Here is a 24,312-nt window from a genome sequence, read left to right on the forward strand (position 1 = left end):
TTCCTTCTGAGTAAAATATAAGGCATCACCCCGAAAATTAGCAAACCCCCCCCCCCCCCCGACGGCTAAACATGAGAGATTTGTCCACTGATTCTGAAAGAAATGGAGTCACAAGAAATTCACCAGGAAATTCAGGAACTGGATTGTTATGATGATGTTTCAGAGGATGACATGATTGTCATTGAATAAATGAGTAAATTCTTGATACTGTAGGACTCACAGTTTGTCTGGTTTGTGTTCACAACTACCGTACTACCGTACCGTATACAGGTAATAAATTTCCTTTATTTTCATTTAACAATAAATGTGTACCATATTCTTCTTCATGGAAAAATAAGACATCCCCTGAAAATAAGACCTAGCACATCTTTGGGAGCAAAAATTAATATAAGACACTGTCTTATTTTGGGGGAAACAGGGAATTACCTACTATTTACTCAGTAAAATACACCAGTATACTGAATTATTTAACTGTTCTCCTGCAATTGTGGTAGCTTTTGATTATGGATTTCTAGTTGGTATGCTAATTGGGCATAGAATTTTATGGCTTTACAAACTGTGCCTCTTTCTACAGTTTTATGCTTTCTTACTAATTTAATTATTGTTCTTCACGTTTTACTTTGCTCTTTGCCTTGAGTATTTTTGCTTATCTCTGTGTTCCCTCAACCTCAAAAAAGTTAAGTATATTTCTTATGTTTTTATTTTTAGGCCAACTGTCTCTCCTTTTATGTAGGGGTATTTGTACCTTTTATATTTTAATGTAACAACAGTATATTTGACTTATTTTATATTTTTAATTTAGCTTACTCCTTTTTTTTCTCTTTACCATTTTTCTGGCTTGGTAGAATTTCTACCCATTCTTATCTTTTTCTTGTTAATTTAAAAGTTCTACCACTCTTTTCAATTCTATAAGCTGTTGCCTTCCCTTCACAAATATGTGTATTAAAATATTCTGAAAACAAAATGCCTAATGCTAATAATCAATCACAAATCAAATGTTTACTCTCTTATACAAATGAAACACCAATGATTTCTTCCTTCCAGAAACATTATTTTTACATCGTCTTCCCCTACATCTGTCTCCACTGCCAAGCCCCCGTGAGGCTGGCTTCCTCGGAGCCAGAGGCCCGTGAGGCTTGGGTTAGGTCAGTCAGAAGCAGCCGTGGCAGCTAGAGGCTGCACTTCAACCACCTCCGATGTTCCCAAAGCTAAGCACAGACTTGAAGGCATCAGCTTTCTGTCGGGAGGTCTCCAGGCCCCTCCTCCCCCACTCTGCTCCCCAGCTTCATGGTGTGACCCATTCGTTGAGCTGCTGCAAACAGGAGCAGGGGTAGCACAGTTCTGCAGCCAACCGCAGGTGCAGCAGCTTGGTGACAAGGCAGGTCCCGAAGGAGTGGCCTGATCCCAAATGCTTCTGAATAGTAGTCATGGCAGCAGCAATGAGGTGCTCCCGTTCTGGGGAGTAGCTGTAAGAGTTGATCTTGAAAGCTTAGTCCAGAGTCTTCCACTTCAGCCATACAGTGAGTCTGTGGCCATTTAACATGGCTCTGGAATGCCTCCCTGTTTAGAACAGGGGGGTGGATTCTGTCCTCTGTAATTGGGCCCCAAGTTTTACTCTCCCCATTAGAACGCACAGCTTTTACTAGGATAACAATTATTACATACTTTTGGTTTTAGACAAAGTTTCCCTTTCAGTGTGTCTTTCCTTTTCTCTATTAAAGATCTTTATATAGATCTTATCTTACATATTCCCAATTACTATCATCATTTATTTACATTTAATCAATATCTGAGTGTCAAATTGCTAGAGATTGGCTTTGCAGGAAAAAGATGGTTAAACCTTGATCCTTGTCGTGTTGTTCTGTAGCCACCTTTCACAGATTTTATAAATGTTTTATTCTCATACAATCCAGTGGTGTTTGGTTCCTTGTCTTTGTTAAAAGCACTTCCCTTAAGATCTTTCAGTGGAGTCATATGGAGAAATATCAGGAACATCAACATGTGCTTCTAATCAAGGCCATTCACTGGGCACTCTTCATCTACCGATATGTCTTTCCAATATTCCTATCCTATCATTTCTAACTATAAGACCTGTTTCCAAGCTCACCCCTCCGTCTGGTTCTCCTGTCCAATTCTGGGCCAACCTGGGCCACCCTGGACCTTCTGGATGCCCCACTATTCAGCATGCGCCATATTGCTGCTTTCCAAATATGCCTCTATCCCTCTTTTCATTCCTTTTTTCCTTCATTCCTGTTTATTGTACAAGGACTGATTCGATTGAAAATTCCTCAAAAAGGGGGAATTTGTCTTTTCGGCTGCTCTCGTTGTTTATAATATAGTGATTGGTATAAAGTCTCAAAAATAGCATTCCTTGCATTCTTAATCCCCACAGTGTGTGTGTGTGTGTGTGTGTGTGTGTGTGTGTATGTGTGTGTTCGTGTGTTCATATTATATGTGGTATAAAACACTCATACAGTCTTAACCGGTTTGGCTCAGTGGATGAGCATTGACGTGAGGACTCAAGGGTCCCAGGTTCGATTCTGGTCAAGGGTATGTACCTTGGTTGTGGGCACATACCCATTAGGGAGTGTGCAGTAGGCAGCTGATCGATGACTCTCTCTTATTGATGTATCTAACTCTATTCTTCTCCCCTTCTCTCTGTAAAAAATAAATAAAATATTTAAACACACACACACACACACACAATGCACACAGTGATTTTTGAGTAGTCAGTGCACAAGCTACTCAAATTACCCAGGCCTCATTTACTCCTAGTGAAACGGAGGCACTGTCACCTACCACATAGTTGTATTTGGGTGGTTAACAGGGGCCCTGTAGGGCAATGCCTCCTTAGCAGTTATCCAGGTACCGAGTAAGGAACTTGTAGGGATGATGATGTCTGATGGCCAAGCCAGTGCTCTTCCCATCCTGACTCCCTCAGCTGTTCTCAGCCAAGGCAATGCAATGTTTTCTTCTCTTAATGTTCTCCGCAAGCAAGAGGGGTCCTTTCAGACGTTGCACCCAAGGCCTGGACTGTCATCACATCCAGATGGCAGTTCCCTCCCGTCTACTTTCAACCACCTCTCAAAACCACCCCCTCAACACTCCTCTCCTGACTGTTACGGAGGGAGCCTCTTTTCTCCACATCCCTCTCTCCAAACATGCGACTCCTACAGAACTCTGCTCACGACTTCAGCTCACGACTCCTGAACAAAGGTAGCTTGTATTTATACGTGGTCAAAAGTGACAGCACGGTGCAGCTGTTGGGGCTTGCCTACTTCGCCTGCATTCTGTGTGCTTTTGATGTTTGTACATTTGCCTTAGAGAAGGCACAGTGCTGTTTACATTGATTTTTTTTTTTTCAATGCCCAGCCAATGAACATGCTTTGACAAATATCGGCTTAATAAAGGCTCCCAGCGGTGACTCAGCATGGATGCCTACCTGTCTTCCCAGGGTCTCTTCATCATTAGGCTTAACTGGTTTCTATAAACCGCAGTTGCCACAGGAGCACAGTGGTGCCCTTTAATTGGACAGATACCACCAGGATGGAGGCTATCCAAAGCCAACTGTTTGCAAATGAAAAACTGCCCAAGAATCTCCCTCATGTCCCACAATCAGCGCACCATCCAATACGGACTAACCCCAATTCTCCTGGGAAATCCTGATCTTTGACATCGTGGGAGAAGAGAGAAACTGCCAAAGACCGATGGCTCCCACCACCCAAGATACACTGAGAAGGCCTGGATGTTCACAATTATCTATGCTGACACCTTGTAGCATCTGTTTCAGCTCATCAGTGTAGCCCCAGAACCTATACATTGCCTAGCATACAGAAGGCTTCACCAAACGTTTGTCAGTAAATAAATATTATCATAAAACAACATATGCTTCTATCTAGGTCTGTCCTCAGTGACTAGTAGGAAACACCCAAATTCTTTTTTTTCTTCTTCTTTTTTGGCAAATTATTTTATACATTTCAGTTAGATAAGGAAACTCCTTCTCCTACTAACCATGTGGTGAATGTTCCAACATGCTGCTCCAGTAAATAGCATTAGATTACATTTCTCAGAAGACATCAGCATTGCACAAAATAGGTTCACCTACGTATTTTTTTTAATCTTAATTTTTGAAAGTATTACATATGTCCCCTTTTTTCTCCCATTGACCCCTTAGAGCCCCCTCAAGCCCCCTGCCCCAGGCCTCCACCACCCTACTGCCTGTGTCCATGAGTTATTCACATATGCATACAAGTTCTTTGGTTGATCTGTTCCCTCCCTTACCCTCCCCCACCCACCTCCACCTTCCTTCTGAGATTCCACAGTTGAAACACCCAAATTCTTTAGCTATTCATCCTCTGGTATTTAAATCCCATGACACCCGTTAAGTCTCAGTTTGGTTGCCTCTCTGGAAAACAGACAGCATGTACTAACAAAGTAAAATAGCTAGTTTGCTTCCACACTCACACTGAACTCCCAGACTACCTTAGTTCTTTGTTGAACTAAAATGTTATTTCATTTTCAGGACTAAAATGTTACGTATTTCATTCTCTTGGTTATTCCTAATTTTTCCTGAAGAGATATCTTATTATATTCAGACTTCCTAGCTTTCCTGAATTTTGGTCTTGGCATTGTTACTTGGGCTAATGATATAGATCACATATTATCAGATTTGCTAATTGCCACAAGTTAATTACTACAGGGTATAAATCAATCCATCAATTATGGCATCATATTCACTACTTGGTTCACACTTAAGAGATGCCATCTCTGAGTCTCCGAGCAGCTGCTTGCGATCAGGAGCCTGAGTGGTATGACCCTGGGAGTTTGGGCTGCACTGTTCCACCCTACACATGCGCTGAGGGTCTACTTGGGTTACCCAGGGCTCTCTACACTGCAGTGATAAACGAGAAGCTCAACAGAGCTAGAGGCGTGGTGTTTTTCCTCTTAAATTTCATTGTCTCCTGGAGAACTAAAATATTGACCAGGAAAGTGACTGGAGAAGTTGTGTACAAATTGCAAGATAAAATCAGGTGAGATGCCTGGAATTCAGTCAGGTATGTCTGTGAAGATTGAATGGTCTGAAGAATATGAAGGAATGCAGGGTTCCCGCAGAGATCTCTACAGTTGGGTGAACAATATGCTTACATTTTGTAAGAGCCAAAGAAATACAAAATCCACTCGACTGATGTGGGATTGCAGGTTTCCCTTTAGAAGTGATGGAGTGGTGGACATGGCAATTATAAGTTCAAAGTATTCACCAGGGTGAAGAGCAGCAATCTAGTCCCAACCCAGCAGCAGTGTGTTCAGAAAGCCATGCCTCTCTTCTGGAAAGTAAGTTCAGATCAAGTCTCTGTGCAGAGTATCAATCCCAGAGAGATGTAGAATCACCTTCCACCACTCCCCCCTCCCCCACATTCACAAGCCCCGTCACCAATTTATTGTTCTCCTTAGCATTTACCAACATCTAGTACACTACATCATTTATTAATCTACATTATTTACTCTTTTTCTCTTCCCTAAAATATGAACTTCCCAAGGATAGAAATTTTCATCTTGGTTGCTTGTGTTTTTCTGGAAGTGATATTTTAGGTATTTATTGAGTGAAGCACTTAGATGCTTTAGGTAATTATTGAATGAAAAAATTAATAAAACCAAAGGTACAGAATTAGTATATTTGTGGGAAGGCATCTGAATATTTGGTATTTTTTTAAGAACATCTAAAATAACAAGAGCAGAAGTCTAAATTTGTCACTAGAAGCTTTTCAGGATACGCGGAAATCTTAAGCATGCTGCTAAGCAACTGACACCAGGATCTTCAAACTCCTGCCCTGGGAGCACAGCCCTTTCTCCATGGCTTTGCATTCCGTCAGCAAGGCTGCACTGCGATACGCTACATCCCAGCCGCAAGATACAGAAATAACAGCTGCTCGCCGATCCCCAAACTGGGGCCCACATGTCCAAACTGGGCACGGTGAAGGAAGTTCTGTAACTATTATCATTCAGTTTCCTCATCGAAGACGAGAATACTAGTAACATGACCTCCCTCATGACTTTGTTGTATTTATTAAGTAACATAACCTTTTAAAATATATATACTTTTTTTTTTTTTTTTTTTTTTTTTTTACTGATTTCAGAGAGGAAGGGAGAGGGAGAGAGAGAGATAGAAACGTCAATGATGAGGCACTGGGGATTGAGACATTACCTGAGCATGTGCCCTGACCTGGAATGGAACCTTGACCTTCTGGTTCATAGGTCGACACTCAACCACTGAGCAACACTGACTAGGCAAAGTAGCATGATTTAAATTATATATACATTATATATATATATATATATATATATGTGTGTGTGTGTGTGTGTGTGTGTGTGTGTGTATGTATATGTATATGTATATTGATTTCAGAGAGAAGAAGGGAGAGGGAGAGAAGGATGGAAACATCAGTGATGAGAGGGAAATATTGATTGGCTGCCTCCTGCACGCCTCACAATGGGGATTGAGCCCACAACCTGGGATGTGCCCCAACCAAGAATGGAACCATGACCTCCTATCAGGGGTCCTCAAACTTTTTAAAGTGGGGGCCAGATCACGGTCCCTCAGAGAGCTGGAGGGCCGGACTATATGAACTACTAATTCCTACTGTAACACCTCGGCTGCGCTCACTGCCCAAAAAACCTGGCGGGCCGGATCAGACTCCTCTGCGGGCCGCATGTGGCCCGCGGGCCATAGTTTGAAGACCCCTGTGACCTAGTTCATAGGTCTACGCTGAGCCACACTGGCAAGGCCTCACTAATTGTTCTGACCTTCCATTTTCCTGTCTATAAATGAGTTAAAAGTAATGGTACCTATTCCAAAATGTTCACATAAGGATTCAATAAGAATGCATGTGAAGTTCTTGGCAAGTGTTACTAAAAGCAACAGCAAGCATTTACTTAGCCCATGCTGAGCACTGTTAAGAACATTGATTGTATTCACTTGTTACACCCTCATTAGAATCCTATGATGTAGGCGCTATTATTACCCTCACTTTGCATATGAGAAAAGCAAGGCCCAGAGAAATGAAGTAACTTGTTCAGGGTCATATTAATGGTGACATTGGCAGGATGAGAATTCAGGCAGTTTGCCCTGATTCTGGAATCTTAAACACTGTCCCTCTGCCTCTCAACATTCCGTGCTTGTCGCATCTCTGCTACTACTATAGTTGTTGATAAGTAGTTGTTGATATATTTATTTGACAAATCAATACTTGAGGAAGTACTCATTTATTATTTACTATGGCTCACTAAGTATCAAGTCTTATCCTAGTCCACAAAAATGAACCCTCTTGCTTATCAGTCTTATAAAGCAACTTTTCTGATTCTGCCTTCCAAGAGTATCAAGCAAACAAGGTGTACATTAGGGAAGGCAATTCAAAATAGATTCCCATATTCTGTAATATCTATCATTTGTATGATCAGATTTTACAATAATTTTAATTGCAACTATAGGATGTGTGGCAAATGACCAATTTCTTTTTTTTTTTTTTAATATATTTTTATTGATTTTTTTTTTTTTTTTTTTTTTTTTTACAGAGAGGAAGAGAGAGGGATAGAGAGTCAGAAACATCAATGAGAGAGAATCATCAATCAGCTGCCTCTTGCACACCCTCTATTGGGGATATGCCCACAACCAAGGTACATGCCTTTGACCGGAATCGAACCTGGGACCTTTCAGTCCGCAGACCGACGCTCTATCCACTGAGCCAAACCGGTTTCGGCACAAATGACCAATTTCTACTTATGTATACATGACTACTACTTTAGAACTTCTATTTAGCAGGAAAATAAAACAATAGGAGGTAGCTCTGAAGGCAGTAAAATGTTCTTAATAATACTTTTAAAAATCATAATGTATAACACCTAGCTCCCATTGTTTAAGGCTTGTAATTACATTCACTGAAATTTGCAGAAGAATTTGTGTGGGGGGTAATCTGATCCCTATATATAAATACTATAAGATATTTTGCCTGTTACTAATCAACAGGGGAAGGATTATTTTGTTGTTTTAAAACAAAAAAAAAAATGTTTTTTCACAAAGCAAGAAATTGTTTTCTATGCAATATTAACAAAAAAGATAGAATTGCATTTGTTTTATGAGAGCTCCATTCCTTGCTTCATTTGCTGTCCTTATCCTCCTTTACTTTATTTCTTCTATTTCTAATTTACATTATCTTGCTGTGTTCCATATTTCTGTGTAAACTGCCCTAAGTTCTTCCTGGAACAAGATGAGGCAAAACCAACATCCTGTGAGCAAAGTCTAATGTGAGGTCTGCATGGATTTTCAATCAGGCAGGATTAGTCTGACACGTATTCCTGGGTTTCTGAGGACCCTGAGACTAGCATGTGTGAATCTAAAGGGTGGTCACTGTAGCAGGCTGAAGAGCAGCCCCCAAGTACACCCATCCGGCCCTAATCTCTGGGACCTATAAATGCCACTTTATGTAAGAAAAGGGTCTTTGTATGTCGATTGAGTTGAGGATCTGGAGATGGGAGTATGATCTTGGATCATCCAGGTGGGCTCTAAATGAAATCACAGTGTTCTCCTCAGAAACTGGAGGCCGAGGGAGATCTGAAACAGACAGCAGAGAAGGCACTGGGGCACGAGGCAGATGCCGGAGGGATGCAGCCAATGAATGCAGCTGACAGCCCCCAGAAGCTGCAAGAAACGAATTCTTCCTGAGAGCATCCAGGGAAGCGAAGCCCTGCCCGATACCCTGATTTGGGTCCAGTGAGAGTGAGTTTGGAATCCCGGCCCCAGAACTGTGAGAGAATACATTTCCGTTGTGTGCAGTAATTTGTTACAGCAGTCATAGGCAACGAATACAGCTATTAATCTGAATATGTACAAGGGGTGAGTGGAAAGAAGGTTTTTCTTTCAACATTAAAGACACTGGTAGGGACAAAGGCAAAGTTATTTCCTAGAAAAATGAAATATTGGAAGATAATTTTAAAAGATCGGGAACTTTTCATTTTAAAGCCCTACACATGTTTCAGGAAAATGCTAAATTTCTAACCAAATGTCCTCTCCAACAGGTCATTATATTAAAGCAACAGTCTCCAGTTCCAGGAGAGCAACGGGAAAGCTGGCATCCTGCGGGCCCCCATTGTACCCTGCTCTCCGGCCCTCCTCGCAGAACCGTGGTGCCCATAAGCCCACTTCTGCATGTTCTGTTCTACCAGCTTCCCAGAATGTGTCCTTGTTTCACCAAAAGTAACCTTTTCCTTCCGCAAAGTGAAGGGGTCTGTTTGCAGAATTTCACTTCGGGAGCCGGTTCTGGGACTGGCTGCGGTCCTCACTGAACCACAGGTGCCAGTGATGCCCACAGCATCCGGCTGGTCTCCGGGGAAGGACGGGGGCGTCGCATCAGCAGCGGCCTACTTACCCTCACCCACCTCTGCTCTCTCCAGACCAAGAGGCAGAGAGATAAGCCGTCCTCACTCTGGGTAATCCTAACACACACTGTGCTGCTGACACGAACCTGCACAGAGGACTCTCTCAGAGTCCAAGAGTCCATTTCCTTTAGCCAGGAAATAGGCCAAGTGGAAAGAAGCTTTCCTCTTTAATATACACTATAAATGCTTTGTGAAAGGTTTTCTTCTTAAAGAACTTTAAAAAAAGGGGGGGGGGCACTTAAAATGAAAAATGTAAAGTACCGAGGAAATAAGAATGTAAGAGGTAAACATTCATCTGGTTGTAAAAGTATAACATTGGCTCAGTGGTTGAGTGTTGACCTATGAACCAAGAGGTCACTCTGGTTCAATTCCCGGCAGGATTTCGGCTAGATGTCCAGGAGGGAGGTAGGCAGGAGGCAGCTGATCTCTTGTAGATGTTTCTCTCTCTCTCTATCCCTCTTCCTTCCTCTCTCTCTAAAAATCAATTAAAAAAAAAAAAAGTATAAAGTTGGGGTCAGCCTCCTTCATATGAATCCAAGCTATTTTTATTTTCTTCCGGAATGCTTTTTAAATCTGTTCACTGTCCTCTCCGTGGCTGACCATCACCCTAATACAGGTGTCCCTAGGAATGCTTCATCTGCCTTTTGCACTTGTCCCCCACCCCCCCCCCACCCACTCAGCTCCCGCCCCTGCATGAGGGGGAGGGGAGGAGTGGCAGAGAGGGCAGGGGATGGAGGGGGACTAAGACTTTCTCTTTCCTCTAAAGGTGGAGGCTGTGAGCAGGCAGGGGCACTGAGCACCACGCTGCCCCTCATTCCATGCTGGCTTTGCCGGGGGCGTATGTACACCCTGCACGGCTCCCTCTCTGTGGACGGGGCACGAGAGCAACACCCACCTCCGGGGGCTGCTGTGAAGAAGAAATGAGGAAGCACCGAGAGCAGAAACGGGCGCAGTAACGAACCTCACTATTGGGGTTATCACCCACTGGAAGTCTTTCAGGCCCCCCCCTCTTTCCCCATCAGAAACGAAGCCGCCATTTCCCACTGATCAAGTAACTCTCGGCGTCACGCCTGTCTCTTCAGGAAACAGGAACCAAACCTGTGGCTGCTTCTCCTCCAGTGCACGGTGTGTGGCAGAGAAAAGCCCTGCGATGTTTGTTAGGTCCGTCTCTCGGGTACAGCAAACCCGTGCCCCGGTTCCAGCCTGCAGCTTCTCATTAGACTTCCTCCAGCTGAGGAAGAGCAGGACCTGGAGCGCTTTCAAACATACCCACGGCCGGTTCGGTGGGTCCGGGGCTCGCCAGGACCAGGATTTAAAGCTCTCCAAATGACCCCCAGCTGCAAAGCAGGCTGGAAAGCTCCCGGGTGGCTCCCTGCCACCCGCTGCCGTTCAGGAGGGAAGGCCTCCCTCGGAGCGGACCTCTGCTCTGGAATTTGCCCAGTCTCAGGCGGGGGGTGCGGGGTGGGGGGTGGGGGGGTGGAATTCTCCTCTCTTATTTGGATAATGGGCAGTTTTATGCACAGGAACTTGGCTGACGGGACAAACAGGAATGGTTCGCCCTGTTCAGACCAGGGCAGTCCTGGCAGCAAACCCCTGGGGGTGGCTCCTGGCCCCAGGGCTGCCAACCCGCTCTCATTCGGGACACTTCTGCCCCTAGAGGGCGAGCCACAGGGTCATGAACCTCCTATCTATCTATCTATCTATCTATCATCTATCACCTACACTGTAGTATTATCTATCTATCTATCTACCTACCTACCTACCTACCTATCTTTCTTAAAAGCCATCACTGGATCACCTACATTGGAGTGTCTGTCTATCTATCTATCTGTCTTAAAAGCCATCACTGGATTTTCTACACTGTAGTGTCTGTCTGTCTGTCTCTCTATCCATCTATCTTAAAAGCCATCACTGGATTCCCTATCTATCTATCTTAAAAGCCATCACTGGATTCCCTACACTGTAGTGTCTGTCTGCCTGCCTGTCTGTCTACCTATCTATCAATATATGTCTTAAAAGCCACCACTGGATTCCTTATACTGTCGTGTCTGTCTGTCTATCTGTCTGTCTGTCTATCTATCTATCTATCTATCTAGCCATCACTGGATTCCCTACACTGTAGTGAATGTGTATCTATCTATCTATCTATCCATAGTGTATCTATCTATCTATCCATCCATCCATCCATCCATGCATCCATCCATCCATCCATCCATCCATCCATCCATCACTGGATCCCCTACTCTGTAGTGTAGAAGGCAGGTGCGGTGGCTGTTTTAAAGGCTGAAGAAAGCTGACCTTCACCCATCCCTCCCAGGCGCTGCTCCCCAGGTAGACGGACCCCGGAATCAGCGTTCTTCTCCCAGCCCCCCGCCCCACACCCTCCACCTCTGCTCCTCTCCAGCCCGTTTACTCCCGTCCCGGCATGAGTCCATCGGGCTTCCTGAGCCCTGGTCCGAGCGTGACCCCGAGACATCAGGGCACGCTCCTCGAGGCGCCGCGGGCTCCCCCAGTCCGCGCCCCGGGGTGGGGCGCTGGGCGGCCGGCCGGCGGGGCCCGCGCCCGGGGGGAGAGGGGGGAGCAGAGGGAGCTCCCGGACCGCGGGAACCCGGGGCACACGTGCCGGTCGGTCGGTCGGTCGGTCCGGCTGCAGATCCGCGGGCGGGCGGGCAGCGCTCTCCTCGCCGGGGAAAGGCCGGTCCCCGAGAGGCTGGCGTGTCCGGGGAGAGACGGGGTCCCCGCGGAGCCGCCGCTCAGCCCGGATCGGGAGCCGCTCAGCCGGGATCGGGAGCCGCGCGCAGGACGCGAGCCCGAGGCGAGGAGCCCGCGCTCCCCGCCCCCCGCCCCGCGGGAAAGGGGGAGGCAGGAGGCTCCGGACCCGGCACAACAGGTCCTCGGGGTGCTCGGGAGGCTCGGGGAGCGGGACGCCCGGCCGGGGGAGGGGGGAAACCGTCCCCTCTCCACGGAGCGCCGCCTCCCGGCCGCAGCCCCGCACACCCCGGGTTTGGGGCGCAGCACCCCGCACACCCCGGGCTTGGGGCGCAGCACCCCGCGGACCCCGGGTTTGGGGCGCAGGCACCCCGCGGACCCGGCGGAGCAGAGGGCGGACGTGCAGCGGCACCGGCCCGCCCGGCCGGGAAGTTGGGCGATGCCGGAGCGGCTGCCCCTGGGGGCGATGGGCGATCGGACCACTCACCTTGTGCCGGCGCCTCCATGGCGGCCGGGCGGGGCTGAGCGCGGCGGGACCGGCTCGCGGGGATCCGGCCGGGCCGAGGGCGCCTTCTCTCTGCCCCGGGGCGCGAGCGGAGCGTGCGGCGGGGAGAGGAGCCTGGGCAGCCGCAGCCGGCGCTTCCCCTCTCCTCCGCCTCTTCCAGGGCACCTGGCTCCCCGCGCCCGGGGCGCCCCCTGCCGGCCACGCGGGGCGCTGGGCGGAGGGCGCCCCCTGCCGGCTTGGGGCGTGCTCAACCCAGAGAAATGCCTACCTGGCTCAAGCGGGCCCTGACCTGGGATGTGCCAAGGCGAATACCATGGGAGAGGAGAGGAGAGGAGGAACTCAGTATGACAGCTCCATGCTGAGCCCCCCCATATTCCCTACCGAAGAGCTTTATGCAGATTCATAGCTGAACGATTATTGCTCCTGGTGGAAATGCCGTGTGATGTCTGTTACCCCCAGGACCCCACGTTTTTGTCAGCTGGCCAATATATATATCCTTGTTTTATGTGTGCTTCTGTTTAAAGATATCTTAACATATATTGTTGGTTAACTCAGTGGTCGGCAAACTTCATTAGTCCTCAGAGCCAAATATCAACAGTACGGCGATTGAAATTTCTTTTGAGAGCCAAATTTTTTTAACTTAAACTTCTTCTAACGCCACTTCTTCAAAATAGACTTGCCCAGGCCGCGGTATTTTGTGGAAGAGCCACACTCAAGGTTGCCAAAGAGTCGCATGGGGCTCGAGAGCCGCAGTTTGCCGACCACGGGGTTGACTCATTAACATTGAGCTCAGGGCCAACAGCGTCGTAACTCATATTGCATGACACTGATTGAGCTTTTTAAACTTAGGTGTTTTGTTCCTGGGACACTAGAAAGCACTTCAGCACTATGTTTTCCGGGCCATTTTAAATACCACACACACACACATACACACACACATACACATACATACATACACACACACACACACCAAAGGCACAAAAATGGTGTATTTGTAGTCCGGGAAAAGGACACTTCACAGTATGAGAGCTGAAATAAGAAGGTAGCGGTTCGCCTTGTTCGACCTCTGCTGGGAGGGTATGCGTCTGTCCGACAGGAGTTTTCAGGGCTCTGCCCACGTCTGGGAATGACCATGACGTTCTGTATGGATTTGGGGTCATGAATAAGTACATGGTGAGGAGGTAGAGTCACAAATATGGGCCTTGCGAATAACTGAGCCCCTGTGTATGTATTTTCTAATCCCAAGACCCGTAGGCCACGTCTGTAGGTTGGGGAAGCAATCCTACTTTCAAGAAAAGACTAGAAGCTTGCAGTTCTGGTCCACGCCTGGCCTGGCAGGGGGAGTAGGAAGCAGGGCCCGGGGAAGGTGCCCGCTGGTGTCTCTCCCATGCAGGCCTTCTGCTGTCACAGAGCTCCCCTTTTCCCCACGTCTACACCAGCCTCATCCGCCAAGTGAAATGGACTATTGACTGACATTTGGCCTCGGGTTGCCTTTTTTTTTTTTTAAGTTGTTGTTCTTTCTTTCTTAAAATAGATGGTAAAAATCTGTCAGGGTGAAGTGACAATCCATTACCGAGCCCCCCACCCCCCCATATTCCCTACTGAAGAGCTTTATGCAAATTCATAGCTCAAAAACTTCATGGAATAAATAATGACCTAGCCATTAGGTTCTAGTTTATCCATGCCCAAGTTACTGTCAAAGTACAGACTTAATAAACATGAATGGACTCTTTTTTTTTTTTTTTAATTAATGGGCTCTAAAATCTTGGCTTGAGAGGAGGAACACTCGTGATTTCCTGGCACTTGTAAAAATGCACCAGTGTTTCTTTTGTGGTGTTCAATAAACTCTTGATTCGTAATCATGGCCATTAAAATTGGTGCATTGAACAGCAGGCATTGGGGCTTTTTTCATGGATTTTGGTGGCAGTGACCATGGATGCATCAAGTGACAGATTAGAGCCAGTGATTAAATCAGTTTTAGAGTCTATCAGTTGTTCTGGTCCCCCTGTCCCCGTCTCCCTCCCCCGCCCCCGCCCCCGCCCCTGCCAAATCCTGGAAATTAAACACCAGGTTAGGCTTGACTACCAGCTGTTAAAAGAGCTAAAAATAGCCAGTGACTTTCCAGCTTGAGTCAGCGAACCTTCATCCAAACTCTGACTCATTTTTCTGATTTATAAAAATTTAGGCTACCACCCCTTAATATCTTTCATCATTGTTTATAATAATAAAATACTGATATTCATTCAGAAGTACTTACCGAATATCCTCTGGGCCGGGAACGGTGCTAGATGTTAAGGATTTAGGCGAAGGGCCTGTTCCTTTTTACCCAGGGGGTCCGTGTCTGGGCGAGGGGAGTCAGACGGACGCTTTGGAAAGCAGTGCGCCGCGCTGAGCGCTGTGCTGGGGTGAGCCCGGCGTGTGGGGAGGCGGGGAGGAGGGTCTCCTCACTCATTCTGCTCAAGAGGTCCAGGAACATCTCTTGGAAGATGTCTGCCTCCGCTGAATCTTGAAGGATGAAGAAATGAACCAGGTATGCTGCATCAGCCCACAAATAACGGCTCAGCCAAGGGGGACTTATATCCTTCCTTTTTCCTTGTCACTTAGGATGTGAATTTTCTTAACTTCTTTGAAGCTTAGTCAAACAGTCATCTACAGTACATCCTCTGTTCTTCATCTTTGTAACCACCCCTGCCATGGGCAGGTGTGTAAGCTGATGCAATCCCAGTCCACTCTTGCAGAACTGATCTTTCTGCAGAGGTGGGGGTGCCGTGGGAATCATAATCGTCCAAAGGGAAGGCAGATTCAACAGTCACTGTCTGAGAGGGACGAGGAAAGGACAGATAAGGTGTGCCGCTCTGGCGCAGGAGCGTTGCAAGCACACTGGAGGAGAACGTGGGCTCTGGGGTCCATCCCATGCTCACACTGAAAATTACTAACGTGTGACCCGCAGCAAGGTTCTCAGCCTTTCTGTGCCTGGGCTTCTGCCTTGTGAGGCAGGGTGCTGTACCAGGTGCTAATGGATGGTTCTTCCCTCCCAGCCTACCGGTGCCCGTGTTTCTAGAGCAGTGGTCCCAGCCCCCTTGCCTAAGGGGCTTTAGAACATTTCTGACATTTCTGATACCTGGGTCCCCACTCTCTGATATTCTGATTTGCTTTGTAAAAAAAAAAAAAAAAAAAAAATCGCCGAAACCGGTTTGGTGCAGTGGATAGAGCGTCAGCCTGCGGACTGAAAGGTCCCAGGTTCGATTCCGGTCAAGGGCATGTAACTTGGTTGCGGGCACATCCCCAGTAGGTGGTGTGCAAGAGGCAGCTGATTGATGATTCTCTCTCATTGATGTTTCTAACTCTCTATCCCTCTCTCTTCCTCTCTGTAAAAAAATCAATAAAATATATATATTTTTTTTTAATTAAAAAAATGTCCACCCAGGTAAACAGAAAGAGACAAAGGAGAAGGAGAAGGAGAAGAAGGAGAAGAAGGAGAGAAAGAGAAAGAGAAAGAGAAAGAGAAAGAGAAAGAGAAAGAGAAAGAGAAAGAGAAAGAGAAAGAGAGAAAGAGAAAGAGAGAAAGAGAAAGAGAAAGAGAAAGAGAAAGAGAAAGAGAAAGAGAAAGAGAAAGAGAAAGAGAAAGAGAAAGAGAAAGAGAAAGAGAAAGAGAAAAAGAAAAAGCAGTTATAGCACAGACTCCCCCACCCCTGCTTCCAAGGAGCTGGGGAGGGAAGAGATGTTTGGAGGAGAGGTTAGAGCTGTGTCTGTCTGTGTGTTTCTCTTACCCTCACCTACCTTACCCTCCTCAGAGCACCGAGGACCTGGCTTTGACAGTCCCCTCAGGAACTTCTTTGAGAAATGTTAGGAAGGACAGCGAGCCTGTCCCTTTGTGCTTCCCACCCTTTCAGGTGGCGTAGGAAACCCTCTAGGTGTTTCCTTGAGCCCCGTGTGGGGTGATGAAGTCAAGAGAGAGAACCAGCTAGTGGGCCCACACTCACAGGAGGCTGGAGAGAGACCAGGGGAGGGAGGGGCAGCAGAGTCCCTCAGGGAGGTAAGGGGGCTGCACATGGGGAGAGGCAGTGGGGAGCTACATCCGGCTACACAGCTGGGCAAAGGCAATGGGAGACTTTGGTGGGGACTTCCCAGTCCCCAGGAGGACCTGGATCATGTCTCCTCTTCAAGTCCACCCGCCAGAGGGTGGGCTATGGAGGCCAGGGGAGACAGGGGCTACCGTCTTGCCAGGACCACTGAGGCAGAGAGTCAAGACATGGACGTCAGAAGAGTGTAGCAGGAGGCTGTAGGGTTCAGACGGAGTGATTGTGCTCTTAGAGGCTAAGACTTAGCCCAATCTCTTTTCCGGAGAGAGGGAGCTAAGAGGATTGAGAAGATCTCACTTACATTGACCTTCAGGCTGGAATGGGACCATTCCGCAGGAGGAATCTGAAACGCAGGGAAGAAAGCAACCCCAGGCCTGCACCGGTCGGTCATGTAATGGTGAGCATTTGGTTTTCTTGGATTTCAAAACCTGTAGTTTGAAAAATTGACTATTTTCAAAGTGACTGTATCTCTTTTGTTTGTTTGTTGTTGGGTGGTTGTTGTTGTTTTTTGTGTATTTTTTTCTGCTTAGTGTTTATTCTGCTTCTGTTCAAAATGTTCAATTCTTTCAGTAGCACTGAGAAAAGAAGTGTGTTGTCAAGTTGGTCTAGGCCAGTGCAGGACACAGCAGGGGTGATGTAAACAAGGAAACTCCGAGAGAGAAGCACAAAAGGACAGACATAAAGAGACAAAGGCCTCTTCCGCACCATTAATTCCTTCATTACAGTAGGGCTTTCCCATTTCTTAGAGGATTTTTGTCTTGTTTTTTCAAAGGCGTGATGTCTTCAGAGCTCGGGATCTCTTGTGCTGACCAGCAGGCTGCGCTTCCTGAGGCTGTCCTTGCCAGCACTTGACCTTTAGGTAAATGGTGTTAGCACAGCATCCTCATGAAACAGAAGCAGAAAGTCAGGTGTGGGCTAATTCTTTTTTCAAACACAATGGGTCCTTCTGGGTTAGAGAAAGTCCACATAGAACGTCACAGGGATTATTGGTAAAGTCCTCGGAGAGAGTTAAAGGATGCAGGAGGCTTGTTTATTTTTGTAAGAAATCTGTGACATCTGATGACGGCACACCCATCTATTGTCCATGGTCTCAGGACAGATCACAAGCAACACTGCAAAAGGGCAAAGGATTGTTTACTGGCCACCATAGCTGTTTCTAAAACTTCCAACCGACTCTCACACTCTGAAATAAGCTACTGGTACGCTGGGTTTTAAATGGATGTGATAGACAATCCAAGTTGATCGTAAAAATTGTACAATAATAATTTACCCAAGTAAGCTCTCTTATACCTGCTGATGTCAAATTCAAGGGCCTGGCCTGGGTAGGCAGGCCTGTTTCAGTTAAGACCCTATCAGAAAGCTCGTATTCACTATGTGACTAAATGAATGATATTAAATTTTGATTTCGCAAACTGGAAAACGAATTGAAGCAAGTTAAATTCAAATTGGAAATACTGTATATTGCTCAATGTTTCAACTTATTTGTGGAAGAATAAAATAAAAATCCATAATTAATAATTATTAAAAAGAATCATTTGGGAATTAGAAAATTTTTAAAGTACCATAAACTTCAATTCTTAAATATCTTAATATTTAACAGTCTAATATTTAAGCTTTTGAATAAAAGCTAGTGGGAAAAGAAATGCACTTACACGATTGTGCAGAGGAACATTTTATGAGACCTCGCTGAGAAGTTCTTGTTTTTTGGTAGTCAGTCTTCCCCATGAGTGATGGTTAAAGAACAGAAATCAGTTTGTCCAAAGAGTTCTCCAGCAGTTTGTTAATGAAACAATTGTTATGAGGAAAATTAGTAACTCAAAGATATCCCTTATAATATTAACTCTAATTAATTTGAGAATTGTTTACACTTTCCATTCACTAATTTCAAACACATACGCTAAAAGAATCTAAAAACTTTATTTTGGTGCTTATGTAGAGTTATATGGTTGCCATAAGTTAAATATTTCAAAACTTTTTTAAAAAGTTATGTAAGCATAAAACAATTGCCGCATTGTAAAAGTTTGTGAAGTCTTTTACCAAGACTAACAAAGAAATGTTAAAGTACATTTTTAAAATTGGGAAAAAAATTTTTTATCACTTTTTGAACAATTTTAATTTATACATTCTTTCACTTTATATGTCAAAATTAATTTCACAGAAATTAAAATATCAAATATGCATAGGTTATAGAAAAACTAGAAGAAAATGTAATTGAATAGAGACATATGTAAAACTTTAGGGAATAAAAAAATGAAAATGTAATTGAATATTTATTAAGTTTTGATCTATGAAAAGTACTTTCAAAGTTTAGATTTCATAGAGGAAAATAATTTGACTTCAAAAAATAAACTTTTATCTGTTAAAAATAACCAAAATTAGCAAACTGTAAAATAATTTACAATTGGGAAGTGGATGAAATCTCTAGACTCTAAAAGACCTTGCAAAGCTATAATCTTGATACCAAAGATCAATAAGAATAGTCTCAGGAGAGGAAATTATGAAAAATTACTATCAATGCAAAAGTTCTCCATAAATGAAGGTGAATAAAATTCAGTCGTGTAGTGTGTGTGTGCACGTGGGTGCGCACTCATATAATCTCCTTGGAGGTAGGTATTATTCTCCCCATTTTACAGACAAAGAAACTGAGTCCGATTGGCCTGAGATTATTTAACTGACTTAGGTCAGACAGTTAATAACAGTGGGGCTGGGATATGATCCCAGACTAAATTCCTCAACCAGTGTTCTTTTTTTCTTTTTCTTTTTCTTTTTTTTTTAAATATATTTTATTGATTTTGTACAGAGAGGAAGGGAGAGAGATAGAGAGTTAGAAACATCGATGAGAGAGAATCATTGATCAGCCGCCTCCTGCACACCCCCTACTGGGGATGTGCCCACAACCAAGGTACATGCCCTTGACCAGAATCGAACCCGGGTCCCTTCAGTCCCCAAGCCGAGGCTCTCTATCCATTGAGCCAAACCGGTTTCGACTCAACCAGTGTTCTTAACACAGACAATAGTCTGCCTCCAATTTCCAATTTTCTTTCCCTCCATTCCCGGGAACAATTAAACAATTACCGTCACAGTTCATTCAGTAATAATATCAGAGAATAGTCAGTGAAAATATAAATGAAAAACCACGTTTAATGAACTAATGTCACCTGAAATAAGAGTTGCATCATGTTAATGGAAACATTCGAAGAAAACACACACACACACACACATTGCCTTCCTTTTAAAAGTAATAACTTACATCTGTGTCGAGGCTTCACTCCTCTGAGTCTAATGACATCGCTCGTCAGTCACCTGTCTTTTTCGGAGGAAGGAAAGGGCTCCTCTATTCATGAGCTGCATCACAATGTAAAGCAGTGTTTCCCAAACTTCTCTCATGATGAGAATCACCTGGTGGAGTTGTTAAACTACAGATTCCTGAATCCCAACTAAGAGGTGCTAAACTAGAATTTTGGGGAGCATATAGGTAAAATTGTACAGAGCACTAAGTTAAGTATACAATTTTACCTATATGCTCCCCAAAATTCTAGTTTAGCACCTCTTAGTTGGGATTCAGGAATCTGTAGTTTAACAACTCCACCAGGTGATTCTCATCATGAGAGAAGTTTGGGAAACACTGATGTAAAGCCTCCACTAGGAAAATTGAGAAAATGGCCACAGCCCTTCCCACTGCAGGCCCTCTCGAGCAATGTGACATTTCAAACCAGTTCCGTAAGGAAATGCATAATTATTCCCCATAACTGTCACGTGAGGATAGCAGCCCCGTACTGGCTGTTGAAGAGAATCAATCCGAGAGCAAACAGATCTATCTAACTGCGGGAATAATCCAATGTCCTGGAAGAAAATAATCCAATGTCCTTTTAACTCCTTGGATATACTCAAGTTTTGCTTTTGACCTTAAACTTCTTTTAATTCCACAATCTTCAAACCACTTTTGCTAAAACACCATCCTGCACTACTACCGTGTTTCCCCGAAAATAAGACATCCTCCGAATGTCTAGGGCAGTGTTTCCCAACCTTCTCTCATGATGAGAATCACCTGCTGGAGTTGTTAAAACACAGATTCCTGAATCCCAACTAAGAAGTGCTAAACTAGAATTTTTGAGAACATATAGGTAAAATTGCATACCTAACTTAGTGCTCTGTATATAACATCTGTCTTAGAGCACTAGTTAAGTATACAATTTTACCTATATGTTCCCAAAAATTCTAGTTTAGCACTTCTTAGTTGGGATTCAGGAATCTGTGTTTTAACAACTCCACCAGGTGATTCTCATCATGAGAGAAGGTTGGGAAACACTGGTCTAGCGCATGGAAAGATAAGACATCCCCTGAAAATAAGACCCAGCGCAGCTTTGGGAGAAAAAAATTAATATAAGACACTGTCTTATTTTCGGGGAAACAGGGTATATACACACTCACTCTGGTCATGGCAATTCACAATGAGAAGATTCACAACTGATTTCCAGTTTCGTAAGCTAAAGTGTTTCACCGAGATCTGTTATTTTCAGTAAAAGCCACATGAGAATGTTTAAGTACACAATATGTATAACTATTCAAGTAAAAGAGAAATATTTTTCCCATGATTTACGTGTTGCTGTTGAGCACGTATTCCATCTTTTATTCCATCATCGTGATTCTATTTGCTATCACTCAGACTTGCTTGCCATTGTACTGATTTCTGCTTGGTACGTGGTGTTTCCATATCATTCTAAGAAGTCACTTCTTCTGTCACTACTTTTAAAAAAATTCTTACCCAAGGATATGCTGAGAGAGAGAGAGAGAGAGAGAGAGAGAGAGAGAGAGAGAGAGAGAGAAAGAGAAAGAGAGAGAGATTGACATTGATGTGAGAAACATAGATCCAATGCCTCCCATATGTGCCCCCCTATCAGGGAATGAGCCCACACCATAAGTATGTGCTCTGATCTGGAATTGAACCCATAACCTTTCGGTATGCAAGATGACTCTCCAACCAACTGAGCCACCTGGCCAGGGCTATCCATACTTTTTGTCTCTTAAATTGTTTCATTTCTCCCAATAAGCTCCATGATTTAATTTAATGAGTCTTTTTTTAAGAGTGTAAATTACTGCCTTCTTATTTGTAATGTTCTGAAATGACTGTTAGCTCTCCCGGTTTAAGATTTATGACAAGTGCAGCGATGGTGTTATGTTTCTCCAGGTGGGTAATTCAGGCATAATCTCATTTGGCCACCTCTAATTTATTTTCATTTTTTTGTCCTTCAGCCATTCTACTGTTACAAATGATCTCTCTAAAACACCAATCTGATCATCTTTATTTTTAAAGTAAAAATCGCCTTAACTCAGGGAAAAATTTATTTTGCCTTAGAGTTTACATATATTTTTCTAAAATAAAAACAAATAAGACAACATATTTAAAAAATAAACTACTCCAAGATCAAACACATTGGAAAATATACAGATTTTCCATGTATCTTAATGATAGCACACTGGCTTTGGAAATATACTTATTTTCCCCTAAGAGAAAAAAGGCAGTTTAAATAAATATACTAAATAAGTAACAGCTCAGCCCTGGTCGGGTGGCTCATTGGTTGGAGCGTTGTGCTATACACCGAAAGGTTGTGGGTTTGATCCCACATTCCCAGATTATGGTTGGGGCCAGCATGAGAGGAAACCAGTTGATATTTCTCTCTCACATTCTCTCTCTCTCTCTCTCTCTCTCTCTCTCTCTCTCTCTCTCTCTCTCCTCTCTCTCTCTCTCTCTCTCTCTCTCTCTCTCTCTCTCTCTCACACACACACACACACACAAATCAATAAACATATCATAATATGTAAATGGTAATTCCATGTGAGTGATCTAAACTGAACATTACCAATTCAAAATCGCATTGCCCAATATGAACACCAGAGGGCTCCAAATCATAAGCACTTAAAACATAAGCATGTAAAGATGACCTTATTTCAACAGCAACAAGTCCAAAGATGATGATAGTTCTCATTTCTTGATTATTTTGCTTTAAACATTTTGCTAGGCAATTTACATATATCAACTCATTTATTTCTCACAATATCCCTTAAAATTAGCTATTATTATCTCAATTTTAGATATAATATTGTTTTATTTCATTTTTATCTCTTTTTTCAAAGAGTAGTTTATTGATTTTTAGAGAGAAGGGGAGTGGGAGACACAGAGAAAAAGAGAAACACTGACATGAGTTGGTAGGTGATGGCATTAACATGTTCTTTATATTTTTAAGTCTATTTCTTGATAAGAAGGCTCCTATGGATAGTTAATTTGGAACCAAGAAATTATTATTATTTTAAAATTTTGATTTATTTTTATTATTTTACAAAAATATAATTTACAAATTAGTTACACCTTTATCGTGTGTATATCCACAAATATATACATCCTACCTGATAAAGATGGAATATGTTAATTGACCCTTGTGTCATTAAAAAGATGGCGGCACCCACAGCCAATAAGGAGGGAATATGCTAATTGACTGCAACACCCTCAACGATGGCAGCACCCACTGGCACAGGATGGTGGTGCCCAGTCCCCTCAGCCCTGCTGGGGCGGCAGGCACACTGCAAGGCCAGACTTGCCCCCAGCAGGCCGGGCCACTCCACGTGCCTGCCTCCAGAGTCCTCCAGTCCCCTCAGCCCCCAGTTGCCCAGGGCCAGCCCGAGGCAAAGGCAAGCCTCGGATTGTGGCTGCCCAGCCAGCTAGGGCTGCTCGAGGCTCAGGTAACCAGGTTTGGCCGAGGTTTGAGCTGCCAGCAGTGGTAGCAGCAGAGGTGTGATGGGGGTGTCACCCCTAAGGGCTCCCAGATTGTGAGAGGAGGTAGGCCAGGCTGAGGACCCCTCCCCCCCTCCAATGCATGAATTTTCATGCAACAGCCTCTAGTATATACATAGTAGTGATGTGCTGGTAAACCAGCTCTCTGCCCTTCTGCCCTGCCCTCACCTCACACACCCCCACTCCAAATTCTCTGGTTTATAGAGTTTGCCAATTTCTGTATGTAAACACTCCCATCTTTGTATTTGTATTTGCACAAATAAGTGTATAAGTAGGAGTTTGCAATATAGAAAGAAAAAATAGTTTCACATTGAATTGGCCAATCCAGAGATGGGAAGCTAATGCTAAAAACCCTACTTCCCAATAGTGTTAGGTTACAGATTTAGGGCGAAATCACAAGACCCCATGAGCTAGAGGGCTCAGGGTTGTGCCAGGGACTTATGGGTCAGAGGTGGGTAAGGGCAATCAATTATTTCTTCAGGTGTTAAGGACAGTTTTGAGGTCTGCTCCAGTGTTCCTTTCTCTGAAAAAGTAGCCAAATTTAAACAAATGTAGATAAAGTAAAAGTATTATTCAAAAAGCTTGAAATTTATAATAAAAATGTCTACCTGTAGCTTTAAACATATTTGTTCAACCTCAAAAAAGTTTGGGTTTAAAGATTTGGGGCCTCATTTTGGTTTATTTAAGAGTAACAGCACCTGCCTGGCCAGTGTAGCTCAGCGGTTGAGCATCAACCTGTGAACTAGAAGGTCATGGCTCGATCCCCATTGTGGGGCATGCAGAAGGCAGCCGATCAA

General features: G+C 44.4%; 1 protein-coding gene, 1 long non-coding RNA gene and 1 pseudogene across 7 annotated transcripts in view; 2 read left to right on the forward strand and 1 right to left on the reverse strand.

The window, feature by feature from the left end:
* TPD52L1 (TPD52 like 1) overlaps positions 1-12,823 on the reverse strand; it is a 55,183-nt gene extending 42,360 nt beyond the window's left edge. For 2 of the 5 annotated variants that reach the window (XM_084889677.1, XM_084889674.1), the window contains exon 1: positions 12,626-12,818. In XM_084889677.1, the coding sequence (XP_084745803.1) occupies positions 12,626-12,644 (19 nt within the window). In that variant the 5' untranslated portion in view covers positions 12,645-12,818. Of the gene's footprint in view, positions 1-12,625 lie in introns of all 5 variants that reach the window. The other 3 variants (XM_084889684.1, XM_084889678.1, XM_084889680.1) reach the window with 3 other exon arrangements.
* Positions 1-24,312, forward strand: part of LOC311626040 (eukaryotic translation initiation factor 5-like) — a 426,341-nt pseudogene that overhangs the window by 271,442 nt on the left and 130,587 nt on the right. The gene's annotated exons all lie outside the window — the stretch shown is intronic.
* Positions 14,910-24,312, forward strand: part of LOC311625436 — a 29,095-nt gene continuing 19,692 nt past the window's right edge. Inside the window, exons 1-2 of the long non-coding RNA XR_014795505.1 lie at positions 14,910-15,173; positions 17,039-17,122. This is a non-coding gene — a long non-coding RNA (uncharacterized lncRNA). The remainder of the gene's footprint in view (positions 15,174-17,038; positions 17,123-24,312) is intronic.

The sequence above is a fragment of the Pipistrellus hanaki genome (assembly GCF_964339955.1).
Source record: "Pipistrellus hanaki genome assembly, chromosome: 7".
Classification (NCBI taxonomy): domain Eukaryota; kingdom Metazoa; phylum Chordata; class Mammalia; order Chiroptera; family Vespertilionidae; genus Pipistrellus; species Pipistrellus hanaki.